The sequence below is a fragment of the Branchiostoma floridae genome, chromosome 11 (assembly GCF_000003815.2).
Source record: "Branchiostoma floridae strain S238N-H82 chromosome 11, Bfl_VNyyK, whole genome shotgun sequence".
Lineage (NCBI taxonomy): Eukaryota > Metazoa > Chordata > Leptocardii > Amphioxiformes > Branchiostomatidae > Branchiostoma > Branchiostoma floridae.
The window spans coordinates 18197404-18215416 of NC_049989.1; the positions used below are offsets into that span (position 1 = coordinate 18197404).

General features: G+C 41.5%; 1 protein-coding gene across 1 annotated transcript in view; it reads left to right on the forward strand.

The window, feature by feature from the left end:
* The first annotated feature begins 638 nt into the window (after window positions 1-638).
* The window catches only part of LOC118426448 (serine/arginine repetitive matrix protein 1-like), a 38432-nt gene continuing 21057 nt past the window's right edge, over window positions 639-18013 (forward strand). The window contains exons 1-11 of the mRNA XM_035835853.1: window positions 639-922; window positions 7906-8025; window positions 8536-8689; window positions 9306-9530; window positions 11127-11201; window positions 11816-11908; window positions 12787-12894; window positions 14532-14707; window positions 15133-15222; window positions 16422-16604; window positions 16921-17675. Coding sequence (XP_035691746.1) covers window positions 848-922; window positions 7906-8025; window positions 8536-8689; window positions 9306-9530; window positions 11127-11201; window positions 11816-11908; window positions 12787-12894; window positions 14532-14707; window positions 15133-15222; window positions 16422-16604; window positions 16921-17675 — 2054 coding nt within the window. The 5' untranslated portion in view covers window positions 639-847. The remainder of the gene's footprint in view (window positions 923-7905; window positions 8026-8535; window positions 8690-9305; window positions 9531-11126; window positions 11202-11815; window positions 11909-12786; window positions 12895-14531; window positions 14708-15132; window positions 15223-16421; window positions 16605-16920; window positions 17676-18013) is intronic.

Here is an 18013-nt window from a genome sequence, read left to right on the forward strand (position 1 = left end):
CCTAGGAATGAAGGATCAAATTCAGTCTTCAAACAGTTCCTGTCCATGAGAAATCATTTCTGCGCCTGACATCTTACTGTTCATCAATAAATTCACATTACAAAGGTAAGAGGATGAACGATATCCTTGAAGGACACACCATAGGATTTTGTATGCTGATTTAAATCCCTCATTGGTTCCGCCCACCCCCCTCTTGTAGTGGTACAGCCCAGAGGTGTCGCTTCACCCTTAACTAGGGTCATGTTTCCATATACAGTTCTCAGGCTTTCATGTCATTGTGCAGCTGTTTTCTGTGATTGGTTTCCCCCGCACATAATGGGGTCATTCCGAGGGCCTCTCATACTTGTGCTGATCACTAGAGATCCAGGGCTGACCCATGCAAGGGCTACGAAATCTATAACAATTTTACTACTTATTGAACAGTACAAATTAGTTATGACCCCATATATTAGTGTATGCGTCACTCTGTTTTTCTTGCAAATTTGAGAAAATTTGCATCACAAGCTATGAAATGATAGACTTAAATTTGCTTTTTGAATCTACCAACCCCCCCTCCCCTGATGAAAAATGGGCACCCCCCTCTATGGTGTAATGACCTGTATACATGTTGTATACCACAAACCACCAGCAGCCACTAAGGATCACCTCCGATCCCCCACACAGGGACTCTGAAGTCCCTTCCCTTCCTGGAAATAACTTTAAGAAGGTTTAAGCTGAGTGTGGTCTGACAGGGAGCATTACACCATGTAAGCCGCCCCGCACGCTTTACATGTAAACAGCTGAGTCCTGGTGGCAAGTTCCCTCGTCGCTCGTTAGAGAGAGGTGGCGGCTCGTTTTCGCTCGGATCATGCCTCTCAAGTACCTGAGGAAACGGGGACTTGTCTTGAAGAAGTGGACCTTCAGGCACTTTGGACGTCTTAAGGTATGATGAACGTGTCTTCAAGAAGAGGATTTTTAAGCTTTTGCTCCATGTAGAGTAAATCACTTTGTCTTCTCGGTACCAAATTGTCACTGTCAGAGAAAATTTAACGTGTTCTTGGAACGAAATGTTCACCGTGGCGGCAGATGCGTGTAAAAAAAGTCAGCGATTTATTCGTTATTGATAATGATAAGTTTGTGTTACAGTCGTCACCATGAAGACTGTAAATATAACAATTATACATTGAAAATCAGGAATTGCAGTACACACAGCAGTCTGTAAAACGTCTTGTCAGTGTCAGCATAGTGCCTGCCAGAGGTCGAGAAATATAGAGATGATTGGGTATAATATAGACCTTCAGGCACTTTGGACGTCTCAAACATATCTTTAAGGAGAGTGTTTTTTTATTCGACTGTAAGCTTTGCGAGTCTGTTAAATATCAGTCAGCATTGTACCAGTGCCAGATGTTGAGATAGAGATGATTAGGTTATGTACTGTAGGGCATTTAATACAATTAGTACAGGCTGAGGGTGATCTTGAACATGCTGACCAAGGCACCTATATATCTCTGTGCAGACCTTTAACAATGCCTCGCATCTCCATAAATAAATTCTAAAACTGTACTGAGCCATGTATGTGTATTAGGCAAAACATAACATGGTCATTGCAGACAAGTTTTACAGTCTGTATAGTTTCACTACACCGACTATAAAAAGCGCAATCTGAACGACGTATTCTTTTTACGGCTTCGAGGTTTATTGTATACTTGATGAAAGACCTAGTAGTATATACATAATACTGATGAAGTGTTCTGTCTCTGGTGTTTTACGATGTACAAAACCTCCAATATTTTATTTTTATTTGAAGAGTTAAAAGAGGGATAAAAGAAGTAGTGAGGAATAGAGAAGTAATGAATTTATTCCAGGTCTAGAGAGATCAGATACTTGTTTAATATCTCATTGAGAGGAGTTTGACAAATTGATCATGAGGATATATAGTAGTACCTCATCGTAAAGTGGAGTTTTCGTATACTATCCAATTTTCATTCTTACAATATTTCAAAATCCATTTCTTTCACATCATAAACAAACCACATCTAGTCTTATTCCTGATAAATAAATGGACTAGATAGGTCTCGTAATTTTGAACTTAGTCTTGCTGTCACTGACATAATGGAAGATAATTTTAACCATTTTCATTTGAGAGGGTTGTTTTCAACTTGTGAACATTTCTGAGGAAAAAAAGGTATTTTTATTGAAAGAGACATTCTGGGCCAGACCGCAAAGTCAGTGGTAGAGTTAAAGATACCTCATTAGCATTCTTTTCCTATGACGACTCTAGATGATATTCCCAGGCCTTTCATTGTCAGAATAGATTAGGAGCTGCTTTTCCCAAGAGCTCAGATGTGGGTTTGAAGCAGGGCTGGAAATGATGGGTGCATAATTTTATGCACTTTTGTTGGACTGAAGGTGCACCTGTGCACCTTACTGCATGTAGAGTTATGTAAGGTGCTATGTGTCTGTACACTAATATACAGAATACTCTTGATATAACGCTAGTTCACCTTTATCCGTGGGGTAACCTATATATCCATTGTTTTTCAAAACAACGCATTTAGGGTCGACGTACGGTGGTTCCAAATTGCAATATTTTCAAAATATAGTAGTTTGAAGTCACATTTTGTTGGCATGATAGCCCTAAATACCCAGCTTGTGAAAACAACGGATATAGGTTACTACTTAACGGATAGAAGCGAACTAGCGTTAATAGGTACCAGAAAAATAACAAAACCACTGTGACAGTGACTGTAACTTGTAATACTAAATCTTGTTAACAATTTTGATGTTAGCTAGACTAAGTGTAGAATTGGGTTCATTTATATCACGCTGTGCAATGAAAGTATTTTCTATATGCACCTAAATTTTCAGGTAAGAAGCACCAGTACAGTGAATGAATACGGAGAGATTTTATACCACTAAATTATGTGTTAAAAAACTGATGGGTAACAACGAATGTTGAATTCATGGTATTATGCGCGACTGTACAGTTTTACAGAAGGGGTCCTCGGCGACTTGACACAGTTTTACCATTTTTTAAATGACGTGTTGTCAGTTAGAAATAACGAAATTCAGCCTGGGTTCTTTCAAGTTCAATAAACCATTCATTTATTCATTTAGACAGAATTTCCCAAACTGAATTTCCAGCCTGGCCTGAAGGATGACACAAACTGTGACAAACTGCCTCACACAACATCCCCAGTCTGCCAGTGTTTGTGGACAAATTCCACAGCATGTGCCGCGGTGTCTCCCTCTGACACTGATAAATCGGCTCGCTGCGTTATACATGACAGGAATACCTGAACAGATAAGGGGCAGTGCAGCTTTGTCTAGTTAGTTCCTTCTCGCACCAGATGGTGCGTAGGACGGTGACCATCTCCATTTCAGTGGCCCTTTGGCCACACAACACGCGGTGTCTTTCTCTCTCTGACACAGATAAATCGGCTCGCTGCTTTATACTTGACAGGAATACCTGAACAGATAAGGGGTGTAGTGCAGCTTATTCTGGTTAGTTTAAGTTAAAGCTAGAATCCTTCTCGCACCAGATGGTGCCCATCTCCATTTCAATGGCCCTTGAGCCACACAACTTTGTGAAATAACTGTAGTAAGGGGCTAAACCATTGGTAGTGATGTGTGTCATATGTATAATATGTATGATATCATATATATGATACTCTTTCCCAAATGCTGAGTGCATTTTATAAGAGAGAAAGAACTATGTGTACTTGTCTAGCTTTTTTTAAAGTCTGTTGCTGTAGTGTAGTATGACTAGGCTGGGGATCAAACTCACAGCCTACTGAATGCAAGGCTTTAACACTTTGTTCACTTGGCCACTGGTCGTTCAATTCTCTGGTTCAGTTTTATTCAATTTAGAAACATACCAAGAACTTCTATCAGTGCCTCTGGTAATTGAAAAAGACAACAACATGATGAAGAACAGTATCTAATTTCAGCTGAATTCTTTCGAAACCAATCTCGATAACATCAGGCAAAGTTCTGCATCCTGGGGAATACGTATGGTTTTCACATTGAATGTGAAATAAATTTAGGTATACAAGCGATTCAGTAAAAGATCCCAGTGGATCCAATTTATTTCAGTTGGCGAACAGTTCTATACTGATCCGTATTATTAACAAATGCAGATACTGGGGATAGAACTTCATGGATGTTATTGGTCTAAAAGTGTTTGGGGTTGAGATGTGCATTGATCATGATGTAATGCCAGTATCGATAGTTAAATATTTTCCTTCTCTGTTAAGTAATTCATTTGTCAACTTGTTGTTTTGTTTGCAATTAGCTTTTGTTTTGTTAGCAATTAGTTAGAGCTTTTGGGCATGATTTTGCAAAGTATTCTTACAACATTAATGATCTGATAACTCATCTCAAAATAAAAAGGTTGGGCACCAAACATGTTGCTGTCATGGCTTAAGGAATGACATCATCTATACGAACATCTGCCAATTGAAAAAGCCCTCAAGTTGTTGTGCCCATGTACAGGTCTCTTAGGAAACATGTGCTTTGGCCTGTATCCAGGAGATGTCTTGAATTGTTGAACAAGTGCCAAATGGTAATCTCTAAAGGGATATCAAAGGTATAGTGGGTTCTTGTAAGGGGGAGGTCAAAACAGGTGTTTGTTTTTGAACTGGTTTAGCAAGCTGTGACCACCTGTTTAAGGATTACATTTATTAGGCATTGTAAAATTTAGAAAGTAATTCTTAGACTACACAATTTTTGCTGTAATAAAGAAAGAATATAATGTTTTTTTATGACACTCTCTTAGGACAGAGTATCACAATCTTAGGACAGTGTATCACAATCTTATTAGCCAGACATCATAGTTTAGATGGAAATAAACTCTATTATTAATATTCATGATGAGGCCATCACCATAATGTGAATTTCAAAGTGTTGTAATCTGGACATTTTTGGATAAAAGCCTAGACTATTCACTGTCTACAAGATTCAAAATTGCTTAGTGGGATTGAAATAGATGCATTTCGTGTTCTATCTTATTTGTAGATAACAGATTTGGTATTTGGGTGGGTCCTGGGAAATTAAATTCAAGGTCAGTGTTGGGTGTCCTGATGTGTGTGACCTTGGTATTGCAGTAGAAATTCCATTTTTTTGTGTGTCTGTTTTCCTGGACCAGTGCTCTGGTCTTGTTTTCCAGTGACCAAACTTGTGTATGTCAGACCTCTGTAACGTCTCTCATTAAGCCTTATCTACTATAAACACAGTTATCAGAGCTTAGCCTCCCAAATAAGCTGAGTTATACCCATCACTGATAGTCCCCCAGTAGTATCCTTATCAGCCCTGGGCTTCCAACATCTGAGGCTGAAGTATTTGTTTACAGTGGCAATGGAGTGTGGTGTATGTGGGTGGAGTGCTGCCACTGATACAAGAAACATGTTTAGCTATAAGTGTGTCCTTGGCTTTATCTTCAAGGCTAGTGTTTTGTAGCTTGTTTAGATTTTAATATGGGTCTCCTTTAGGCTTTACAATTTGTCATGTCATGAAGTTAAGGTGTTTGATGGCTGATTTATCTTTTTATGCCATTTGTATGCATTTAGAAACCAGATTGTATTTATGGGATAGCATAGCAGAGGAAGGGCCTATGTTGATATTCTAGAAAAGCTACAATAATCAAGAATAACAAGGGAGTGCAGTTGTATTTAATTTAGGAATCACCGTCCACTTGTTTCATCCACCACAGACGGCATGATAGAAATATAAACAAAATTTTATGTACTAAACAATGTAGCTATAACACACTTATTGAGAAGAGTCTTGTTTAGCCTGGAGACCAGTCTTGTTAGCTTTGGTCTGCTCCTGAAGCTTGCCACCCCACCAATGGGTGAGGTGGTATTTAGCTTCAGGAATGGACCAAAAATATCAAGACTGAACTCCAGGCAAGAGTTTAGGGTAGAGCTGGTAAAGGGCCAAAGTGTCTGATATCCAATTTTTACTCCTCTGGAGGTCCGAAGCTGACCCTGTGTGTTCCCTTTGACTGATAGAAACAAACCAGACTCAACATTGTGATGATATCAAACATCCTGTCGCAATTCATCAGTGTCAGACAGTTTTTTGATTGGGAGAAATGGGATCCCGAAATGGGTGATGTCGCTGATTTCTCCAGACAGAATTGGGGTCATTAGGTTAGCCTATCATGGAGACAAGATTGCATGAAAACCTGCACAAGATTTGACAGCTTGAGCAAGGAAAGAAGCTGCGTGGTGGCCTGAACCTACACCACCCTTTTCTGACATCAAACTTCCCAAAAATAGAAAATAAAGACCACAGATGGTCCAGAACACCAGATATCATTACCAGAAGTTCTGTTGCAGCACCATAATAATCCACTAGGGGTCTATAATAATCTATTAATCATTTTGATGTCTCAAGAAGATCTACCCACATATAGAATATTTTGACCAGGCCTTCTCAAGTTTTCATGCTCACAGACAGACAGATACACAAATGCTGCCAAAAACAGAACCCTCCTGTTATAAAATATGTGACAGTTATGATACCTATCAAATGAGCATGATATTGATTAGTATTCAAAGTGATACGCAGGACATATGATGTAATTCCCATGCGGTATCATTGCTCAAAGCTAATCAGGTATGAGGCATAGCAGATCCAGCCGACAGCGGAAATGAGATTATCGTAGATTAGATCAGAGGATCTTAAGCAAGCCACAAGGATTTTATGATCTGTTAAGGTTTGAATGTTTTTGAAAAGTTGTAATCAGATGTTGAAACCTAAAACTGTTGTACTTAAACATTGATCGATCGGAAGCCAGGTAACATTGTTCTGTTCTAAGAATTTTGAATTGTGCACTGATATTCTTTTTAAGGAGTTAACTAGAGAACGTGTTGCTAGCTATTTTGTATTTTTATTCATGGCCCTAACCAGAAATTTTTCACTGCATAGGGGGAAAGTAGTGGGGTACATGTAACAATCAACTTTCATAGCTTAATGTTGAGTGCCCATAATAAATTTAGTATGGGGTTTGGCATCCTACCATGAAAATTTTCTAGATTCTTGACCCCCTGAGTCTTCCCTGCATTTTAGGGGAGGAATTTTGTGAGGTAAAATTCTATCCCTCTGTTACAGCAATTAATCCCAAATCCAAATTTAATTTTTTCAAACATGTCACAGGGTTTTCTATAAGAGCATTCTATAAGAGCATTCTATAAGACTTAACCTTGGAAATTATGCTGTCACGGTGTTACAAATGGCATGGTCATATCAAAACTTGGCTATGTGATTATACAAATTTTGGTCACATCAGACCATTATTAACTTAAAAGTTTTTGTGGCATATTCAGAAGATTCTGAAAATCACTATCAGCAACTTGTATACTATATGAACTATATAAAATTTGGTAATCAATGTGCAAGTTAGGCTGAATTAAAGCACTGAAATGACACTACCAACATCCACAAGCACTACACAATGGACATATCATAATTCATTTAAAACAACAGACAGAAGACACTATACATGGTTGATTGCTCTTGCACACATAACAGACCATTTATTACTTTACACATTGATTTGTTGATATCAGATGATTAGTTTTTCTCCTTGTGTAATCATGATCCACACAGGAGATATCTCCTCTTCTGCATGCTGTGTTTCTCCTGCATTTCCCCTGTGCTTTGACTATTGAACTGTCAGCTTTGGATGACACGTAGAATGAACCTTCATCCCTTGCTTGATTTTTATGTACTAGCTCGATAGGACAAGACGTGAATCTCAGAAAACTTGTCCAATCCTGATTTAAGATAACAGTTTTGTTCTGCATGCATCACCTCTAGTTTTGAGGACAGAACACATTACAGACTACATGTACATTTAGCAATGATCTGTACCTGTGAAACACACAGACCCTCACTACTTGCTTGTTTCCTTTCCCTCAGAGAAAGAAGCGTTCCTCCAGCCCCTCCAGTAACGAGTCATCCCCGAGCCAGCGGAGGAAACAGGAGGACGACCAGGGCACCGTGGCCGCTGACGATGAGTTTGACTTCCCCAATATTGAGGTTTGTTACATAATACATTGATAAAGGCTAGACATTCAGGTAATAAGATATGCAAAATTGAAAAAGCAGTTACTCAAGCAACTGGATTTATGATTTTGGAAATGATCAGGCATTTTAGACAACCATCTGTCTTTCATTGTTTGTTGCATAATAGTACTGTATAGTAATGTAGTGACGTTGAAGAAGAGTGATGGATGTCACTTGAAATGTCCAGAAGTGATCTCTGAATCTTATCCAGTTAAAAGATTGAATTACTTTTAGATATACGAGTAGTTCACCTGGATGTCTATATACGTTATAACCTTCATACTTTATTTTCTCAAATAGAGTATACACCCCAATTAAAGTAGTACTACGCACCCCTGATTTGGGGCAAGTCTCAGATCTGTGGGACTGAAAGGTAAAATGGAAAAACTCAAATAAAGTATGCAACCCTTCTCCACCAAATTTGAATAGACTTCAGCAAAGTAAGATATCAAAAGTATTGCTGCATAATATATTATCCTTTAGGCTCACAAGTTGGACACCAGTGTTGCACGAGGCAAGGCGGAACTGAGCAAGAGAAGATCGACAAAGCCTCGCCGCAAACCCACCCGCCAGCGGAGCACCAGCGGCAACGAGGACAGCAACGACTTTGGCTTCTCCATCGCACCTGAGGCTAAAGGTAAAGGTCTGTTTGTTTGCTTGGTTGAGCCTTTGTTTATCCATGAGAAGCTCAAATTGGCCTGCAGGCTGCTGCTTTTCAATGAGGTCATGAGGGAGGTAAGGGTCAGACAAAATATAACAGAGATACAGATTACATTGAGTCCTAATAAATCTATCCACCTATATCACTACACATATACATTTGTATGGTACAAAACATATAGTAGGGCAAAAGGCTAAGGGTCTGTAAATGAATAAATAAATAAACAAATAAAGGGTCGGTAAAGCCTGTGTGATAATTCAAGCAAATGCCGGCCAAATTTTTAGATCGATTATAGAGCTCACCGAAGTTCAAAATCCCCTGAGCATCAATCGTATTCTCCGCTGGAAATCTGCTCCATCACAAATTGAATTGGCCTGGGCTCAGTGTTTCATCATACAAAGTTCAAGTTATTATCTTGTTTTACCTTTTTGGACTAGCTGCTAAAAATTGACTGAAGCCCTAGTCATTGCCAGGACGTTGATCGTGCTTTAGATAAAAATGCCCCTTTTGAGCTTGTCTGACATTCAGTTGTTGATTCATGACGACAACTTAATTTCAACTATTAATCATGTGTCTTACAAAATATGAACAGAGAACAGGCAACCTGCCATCTCTAACGAGCTGAATGGCAGTGTGGACAGTCTGGACAGGGACGATGTCTTCAACCAGAACACGGTCGCGGCATCCGTGTCGCCCAACCGCCAGCCGTCCGCGGCGTCTGCGGCCTTGGGTGAGAGACTGCCGTCCCCCGACTGGGTCACCGTGTCATTCGCCCAGGGACAGGAGCCTCAGATGTCCCCCACCAAGCCTCTGACAGGTAAGAACTGCATTTTTTTAAGGATGGATGGTCGTGTTAGGAGGGACATCAAGGTGTGCGGTCACGTGGCAGAATTGTGAGAGATGGTGTTACATAGCTGCGACTCTCTATACATTTTGTAATGTGTTTTGTAATGTAACTTCTTCTCATTGTAGTCTTTTTACGGGTATTTCACAGATCAATCATGACAGAACACCATTTAAGTGCATTTTTGTAGCAACTGATATATCAAGATGTGTAAACCATATCTTTCTTCTTTGACTCATCCCTTATACATGTCACAGGGCATTTGTCTTGCCTCATTTTGTTGATGTACTGACTACATTCACCCCTACAGCCAGGATTGTCCCACCAATACTGTATCAATCTACATTGTCCAATGACACATAGCACTTTCTTTTAGACCGCACACAACGTATGTCATCCCATCGCTATTCGGCATCACTCCGCCGTTCATCGTCACCCCATCGTTCACCATCCCCCCGTCTTTCGCCGTCCCCCCGTTTGGAATCGCCTCGTCGTTCCCCATCCCCCCAGTCTCGATCACCACCCTCTCATCGATCGCCCCCACTCCGCGATTCGCCAATTCCCCGCCGTTTGCCCTCCCCCCGTGACACCCCGTCCCCTCGACATTCCCCCTCCCCTCGGCGTTCGCCGTCCCCCCAAGACCCACCGTCATCTTTCAGCTGGACCACCGTCAAACACAGCGCCACACACGACTCCCACTTACAACCACCCAACAGGTCTAAAGGTACCTTCTTACTGTTTACCGAGCCCTTGACTGGGGTGGTCGTGGCGGTGCTTTGCCGCTAGCACATTGCCTCCCTCCATCTCTCCCTGTCATGAGCCAGTGCTTGTGTGCTGGCAAGGCACAGGCCTGTCGACTCCTTAATGTAGTCATCCCATTTTTTCCTGTCAGCCTCTTCTTTTTTCCCTTCTATTAGGTTTCGATCTTTTTCAGGGTTCAAGGCGCCTTGCTGTTGTGATATAGTAATCAACCCAGCTGCTGTGCTGAAGCCTAGCAACTTATATGTTGTGTTTCTGATTATTGTCCATGGCTGTCTCCAGGACCCATCCCTCCGTCCTGGGACAGAAAGTTGCTTGTTGGGATGGACAAAAATTTCACACCATCTGTCCCAAAAATCAGAACTTCAGTACATAAAATTGATGAAAATGTGTTTTCATAGACTTAGATTTTAAAAGGAAAATCAACAACATAGGCTTCCAAAAAATGAGAGGGATGGGAAAAAATTGAAGCTGGCGACAGCCCTGTTATTGCCCCCAAAATTGCATGTAACGTTAGGGTCAGTAGGAATTATTTTGATTCCACGTCCCGCATCAGTGGTTCATCTTCTGATGTTGGTTGTATAAGCAGAAACACAACATTTTGTTACTAAGCTTTTTTCACTGATAAATAAACTAGCTTTTTTTACTGATACTGGCAGGCAAGGTTGTATGTAAATAATGCCAAAACATACTGGTGCTGTTGCAGAAGCGTTAACTGCAAGTATCTTGTAGAATCATAGTTTTATCTCCTTTAATTTGTTACCCTACTTGGGACTGGTTTTGTCCATGGTGCTGATTTTTTTCCCACAGAACCCTCTCCTAAGGCATCGCCCAATCGCAGCCCCCGTAGCTCCCCCATTCCTGCAAAAGAGGTTTCCAAAGAAGGTATAATTGCCTTTGCAATGTTTCAAAAGGACTCTTCTCTCCTGTAGTGGTTTCTTTCAAGTTTGTTTAGATATTTAATGGTTACAAGTTACTTACAACTCAGTTGTTTGTAAAATAACAAGTACGGATGATTGCTTTTACTGAATATTTATGATTCATGCTTTGCAGAAAAGCATTTAGCCCAGTATAGAAAAAATGCATTTCCTGCTCTTTTTTCTTCTTCAACATCTTTATGCAAGGAATATGAAATCAGCTTCGTGAAATGAAAAGTATTGCTTTTGGTGGGTCTGTTTGCTTTTATATTCCAGACTTATTTTCACATGCTGGGCATGTTGGGACTCGGTCGGGGAGTCAGTTCAAAGATTCCAGAAAGGTCTCAAAATAAGTTATCCAAAAACTTGAATTTCCCTAAAAGCATATCTGTTGCCTTACGAGAGAGAAAAGTGAGAAAATGCATTTATATTCGTCAGAATTGTCGATTAATTCACAATAATGAATGACACATCAAAGAAATGCCCTCAAAAACTTATTACATATATTTAGATATTTGGTGGAGGTATGAAATCTTTGACTTGTTACGTAATGCTCCACATTCTACGTACACTTTCCTATAGACCAACCTCAGTCTTCTCCTGCCTGGACCAAAATCATACACAGTTCCAGCCAGGACTCTAAAGGTTCATTGGTTAAGCAACAGTCTATGCCAGGTATGAAATGAATAAAGGACCATGTAAAAAAACTTTTGCTTTGCTGCTCACACCTTCAAGATTGATAGGCAGGTTCAATGGTTTAAACTGCACATGCAAAAGGTCAAAGGTGAAGGCCCCTAACTTCTAAACAGTTCTTGTATGTGCTTGCTACATGTCCAGATGTGTTCTGTTTATGTCTCAGAGGCCTTCAAATTTGACATTTTACCCTGGTGCATGTGCAGTTGGATCTATGAATTTGCTTATTCCACTCCATCTAGTCTTGTACAGGTGTCTATTTATATCAGTTGGAGGGATGTTTCCCAAGGTACATTGTATGCTTTTGCACACTTTCCCTTCAAAACAAGCATTTTCCTTATACGTATGCTGATAAGTACTAGCAGATGTAGGAAAATATTATGATTCGTAAAGTTTTCTTTACAGCACTTATGCGCACTCTATTCACAGGTGGTGAGCATTTGGGGAATAACTGGAGCCGCTTGCTTTGGGCACATTTTTCTCTTCTTTTTCTTGGAGATCTCTGTTCAAGCTCCAGCCACACAGTCAATGAGCTTCAGCTGTATATCTTGATTGCCAGAAGGTGGCTCAATTTACAATCAAGACTGTAGCATCGTTTTCAGCTAAAAATCTACCTCATCACATTGGACTTGGTTCATCTGCTGATCCTTTAAAATTGCACAACGTTTGAGAAAACTCTTAACATATTACTGCTGAAAATGTCATTTGTAGCGCTGGCAGACTCATTGATTTTCCTGCTGTGTGAGAGGAGCTTGAGAGTTTTCTTCTTGAGAAAATGTCACAATAAGTATACTTTTACTTTGTTTTTTTTTGGCATGCACTTGTTGTGGAGTTGGAGTTGACTGTTGTTGATTCCACAGAGCCAGCCGGTGACCCGTTGTCCCCCGAGTGGACCACCATCACCCACAGACAAAGTGTGCAGGAGAGACACACGATCAGCAGCAAAGTCAAAGGCTTTGCCCTGCCAGGTATCTTTACTCTGCCCTAATGGTCTTTCTTCTGCCCTATTGGTAGTGTGCGTAGTCCACTACTACATGTAGTTAGCAGCCTTGCCTCTGGAACTACATGTAGAAGCCATGAGTTTGATGCCGGCTGTGTCACTCACCCAACAAACACAGTGTGCAGAAGAGGCACACGATCAGCAGCAAAGTCAAAGGCTTTGCCCTGCCAGGTATCTTTGGTCTGCCCTAATGGTAGTGTGCGTAGTCCAGTACTAGTTAGCGGCCCTGCCTCTGGAACTAGAAGCCGTGAGTTTGATTCCGGCTGAGTCACTCACCCAACAGACAAAGTGTACAGAAGAGACACACGATCAGCAGCAAAGTTAAATGCTTTGCCCTGCCAGGTATCGTGGTGGTGGTTCGGGCCACACTATTTTAATGAGCTGTTTCCTAGAATTGCTAACTTCAAAACATTATGCATGGGTTCTATTTGCTTTTTCATATACAAGGCTTAGGGTATGATTTCAATCATCACACTGTCAGATGAAACACAATTTTTTAAATTTGTTTTAAGTTTCTAATGACCGGAAGGATAGTACAAAATATCAAGGACGTCCTTGGAAATAAAAAAAGGAAAGTTTGTCTCCAAATCCTCCCTGTAACACACTGTATGTCAGTTTACAATCTCTTGAAAATAGCAACTCTAAGAAACAGCTACTTTGACTGATGTGGTCCTTAGAAGGAGCCCTTATCCTTGCTGATATAACAGTGTTACAGTAGTAAGATATATGCTTCCTAATACACAATGCCACTCACTGCTTCACTCCCTGATCTTACTCCACAGCGTTTGTAGCTTTTGTATGCAGATCTAATATGAAGAGGCTTGCTGTGGTCTGAGGACGTTGCTGCCTGACACTTTACTGATGCTTTTCTACACAATACTAACACCACACAAATTCATGCCAACCTTACCTACAGTAGTAGTTAGGGATAGTTTAAGGAGAGTGTATGCTTTTGTGTTGGTTTGTAGTGATTGTACCTCAACTGGTTTTAGCATTGTTGATATATTACTTTGAAATGCGTTAATGAAGGTTGGACATCCAGGTAAACAATATTCAAAATTTAATCTCTACAACTTGATAAAAAAGGGACATTCACTTCTGGACGTTTCAAGTGACATCCATCACTTTTCAGCTATTGATGCTGACGGAGATCTAGAGTGATGGATGTCACTTGAAACGTCTGGAAGTAAATCTATATTGAATTATCGCAAATTGGAGTATTGTGGATTGAAATTGCAATGGTTTTTCAATTCAAATGTATTACAGTTTACTGTGGGTTGACTCGATATACCTAAATACCCCATTTTAAAAAGCAATGGATATAGGTCACCCCGTGAATAAAAGTGAACTAGCAATAGTTTAGGGTTTTAGCTAGCATCTGTCCTTCAACAGAATTTTGCTGCTGGGAACGGACCAATTCCACTGTGATGGACAAAGATCAGCATGTAAACTGAGATTCAAATTGAACCAAACCGAATCTACCAGCAAAATTTGCCCCTCAAAATAAAGGAAATAGCATTTCAGAGGGTCTTAGATTTCAAAATCTTCCCAGGGAGCATACCACTAGTTGTAGTATAGTCCTGAACTTTGTGTTTTTTCTTCCAGGTCTGACATCAGGGGGCTCCAGTCGCAGCGGTTCCAACAAGCCGTCCCCCGCCAGCCCCGAGCACTTCCTGCAGTCCCCCACCGCGGGGTCACCCCAGGCCAGACCCGCCGCCTCACCCACCAAGACAGGTGTGCTCATACCTGGACTAGAGGAACTGGAGTCAAGCCCTGTCAAGGTACAAATCCTTTTGTCTGGAGCTTGTGATTCACAAATCACCCAAATGGAGGCCTGGCAAACCTCTCTCTGTCTTGTATCAGCCACACGGTGATCATTCACCCAGACTCCAGGAAGAATAGTAAGATATCAGTCACAAATGTCACAAAAAGATCCGGATCAAGCCAAGCCAAACCAAACTTTAGCAGGACATGCACACCTCCTTGCAGATGTTGCCATAACTGCACTTACAGATTTGGCATTGCTGATTCCTCCGCCCTCCCCAATTCCATCAAAATGTAGACTTGCGAACTTGAAAGATTGATATTTTTGTGTACCTGTCTTTCAGAAGGGATGTAAAATGGAAAGTAAAACTGAAACAGCAAGGTTAACAACAACAACTTTGCAGTTATGTCAAGTGACAATGTCTTTTTCTCTGTTGTGCAGCTGAAGCATACTCCAACTAAAGAGAAGTATCCCTCCCCACCTGAAGAAGCCACTGTACCATCCTGGGCTAAGGACACACAGCTGAAAAAGGTAGCCAATGGTTTTAAATGTAACTAAAAGTACCGTAGTCATCAAAATTCCAACTTCAGTCTTACTTGTAAATTGAATATCCAAGATAGATGTCAGGGTCAAGGGTCAGATCCAAGATGGCCGCATCCTTGGATCCTGCTGCACATGGGATGTGTATCAATCTTAATCCTCTGTGTGGAGGGTCTCTTGTAGGCCAATTTTAGTGTTATTGGATGTAGATGACAGGGTTTAATGTGTCCTTATGTTCATTTTTTGTTTTGTTTACATAGTTAGACCGCATGACATGCCAATATCCAACAGCCTTTCTGCCCCCCTCCCACTCTTGTTTATATATATTTTTATTGACTTTTTCTTCAATTACTTTGGCCCATCAACATTTCTATAACCCATTTTAGCAGTTTTCCGTCCCTCTTCGATAAGGGACAGGATCTGGCAGCCCTCGACCCCTCCCCCTACTCAGGGTTACCGAGTTGGCCAGACAGGGGTCATCAGCTGAAGTGGAAGCAGCCTGTCTAAGGGACGAGCTCCCCGATACAAAGCTCCTACCTGACCTGGGGTAGCTTCATTGCGGCAGCTGGCGATAAACTGACAGACTGGTGTGATGGATGATGTGATACTGATAGCCCAGTTAGTGCGGTTACAGGTTGGCGTCAGGAAGGATATCCGGCCGTAAAAAACCCTATCCAAACCGAAATGGAAAGTTCTTCATACAGATAAAGGCACAGGCAGTGCCGGTAGCAGTCACCGACGAGCAGCCGGTACTGTCGCGGGCCTCGCTGACTTGCGGGTGCGGAAGGTAGGGTCCGGCCATCGAGGCAAACCATGAAGTTGAAGCCCATAGCTGGACTCACTGGACAGATCAGCCGCATGGAAGCACAGTGTGAAGACTATCCGACTGCTGCCTACCCCTGTGACAGGGATCCCAGCAGCAGTATAATCAAAAATGGATACGACGACGATTTGCTTTACGTTTGCCATGTTGCTTCTGAAAAGAATGTTTTTGCAGTGTTTTAAATTGGCGGTTGAAACAGGTGAAATGATATATGTGTTTGACACTTATTTGCAGTGTCATGAGTTTGCGATGGAGAGCTAGGTTACCCTGAAAATTGAAAAACTAACTGAAACCTGGCTAGGCTTTAAAAAAATCACAGCACAATAGGTAATACTAAAGGAGCATTGTTATTCTTTATCCTCACCAGGTGAGAACACCTGAGGAGATGTCCCCACCTGAGGAACCAGAAGAGAAGGAGGGGCCGTGGACGAAACAGGCTCAGCTCAAGAAGGTGGAGAGCCCTCCCTCCAAGGAAGATGATGAAGAAATGGCCAAGGAAAACGAACCACCCGAGCAAGACTGGCGAGCTCGACTGAAGAAGTCCTTCAAGGTATTTCGGTTGGCTTAAGTGGCATTTTGACCTTCCATTGTTTTCTCATTAATGAATTAAAAAAGAATGGAGCTGTAACAAATATTGGTAGATGGGCATGAAAGAATTCTAAATCTGATTTTTTGGGGCCATATTGATGACGTCATCGGGTTTTATTGCCCCTAATATCATCTTTTTCTATGGCAAATTACAGCACTTTGGTACATCCCACTGCAATGTTTTTCATGTGTATAATGATGAAAGCTACAAACTCACGGTTGCACAAATTGATCTACTAATGATCTGTAGTAATTAGCAAATATTTGTTTTCATCTAGTCTGGTGGCAAGGACACGAAGAAGGAGAAAACACAGGAGAAAGCCGCCCCAGACTGGGCAAAGAAGGCGGAAGAGAAAACCAAGAGGATGCAGACGATGGTGGAATCCAGCGCCGAACGAGAAAAATCCGCAGAAAGAGCTGCTCCCGACTGGGCAAAACAGGCAGAAGAGAAAACAAAACGGGTCCAAACGATCACCGAGCTTAGCAAGGAGAAGGAGGTAGAGCGGGCTGCGCCAGACTGGGCAAAACAGGCGGAAGAGAAGACCAAGAGGGTTCTAGACATCGCTGAGAGCTCCAGAGACAAGCAGCCGGATCAGAGCACGCCTGAGTGGGCCAACAGAGCCAAGCACATGACGGCCAGAGTCAAGAGTAACAAGGTGCTGGTTGAACTGGAGACGAAGAAGGAGAACAGTAATGTGGAGACGAACCTGCCGCCGCTGAAACAGCTGGCAAGAACGCCAGAGTCGAACGGAGAGTTCGACGCGAGAAACGGAGACAAGACAGGGTCGTGGTTCTCGGAAACGAAGCTAAAGAAGACAAGGCCAGGAAGCGGGAGCGGAGGCGGCACCACCGAGTCGGCGAAAAGCCCCTCGTGGATCGAACAGTCGAGGAAGAAGTCGCAACGCTGCAATGCCCTGATTGAAACGGCAGACCCAGAGAAGCGCCTGGAGAGGAAGCTGTCTGGATCGGCTGATGAGGAGCCAAAAGCGCCGTTTGTAAGAGAGGTTTCTCTGAGAAGCAGAAAAAATTCAGAGTAAGTACAAAATTGTTGTCCTGATCTAACATCACATGATGATAAGAAATGTCAATTACTTTCAAAAGCTATCAATAGTCGATGAATTTGCCAGTATGCATGTAGTTGTGATGGCTTTTGTTTTGAATATGCATTGAGAGAAATGTCCAATTGTGATGTAAGCTTCTGCTATTTAGAACTCTGTAATATCATTTGCACTGGGCAAAATTCATGATCTTTGACCATTTTTACTCCCTATAGTATGCAGATTGATAAGTTATTATTCCCATTGGGATTGACAAAAGTTTTCATGATATTACATATACAGCTAGAAGATTAGAGTTAGCGGATGGCAAAAT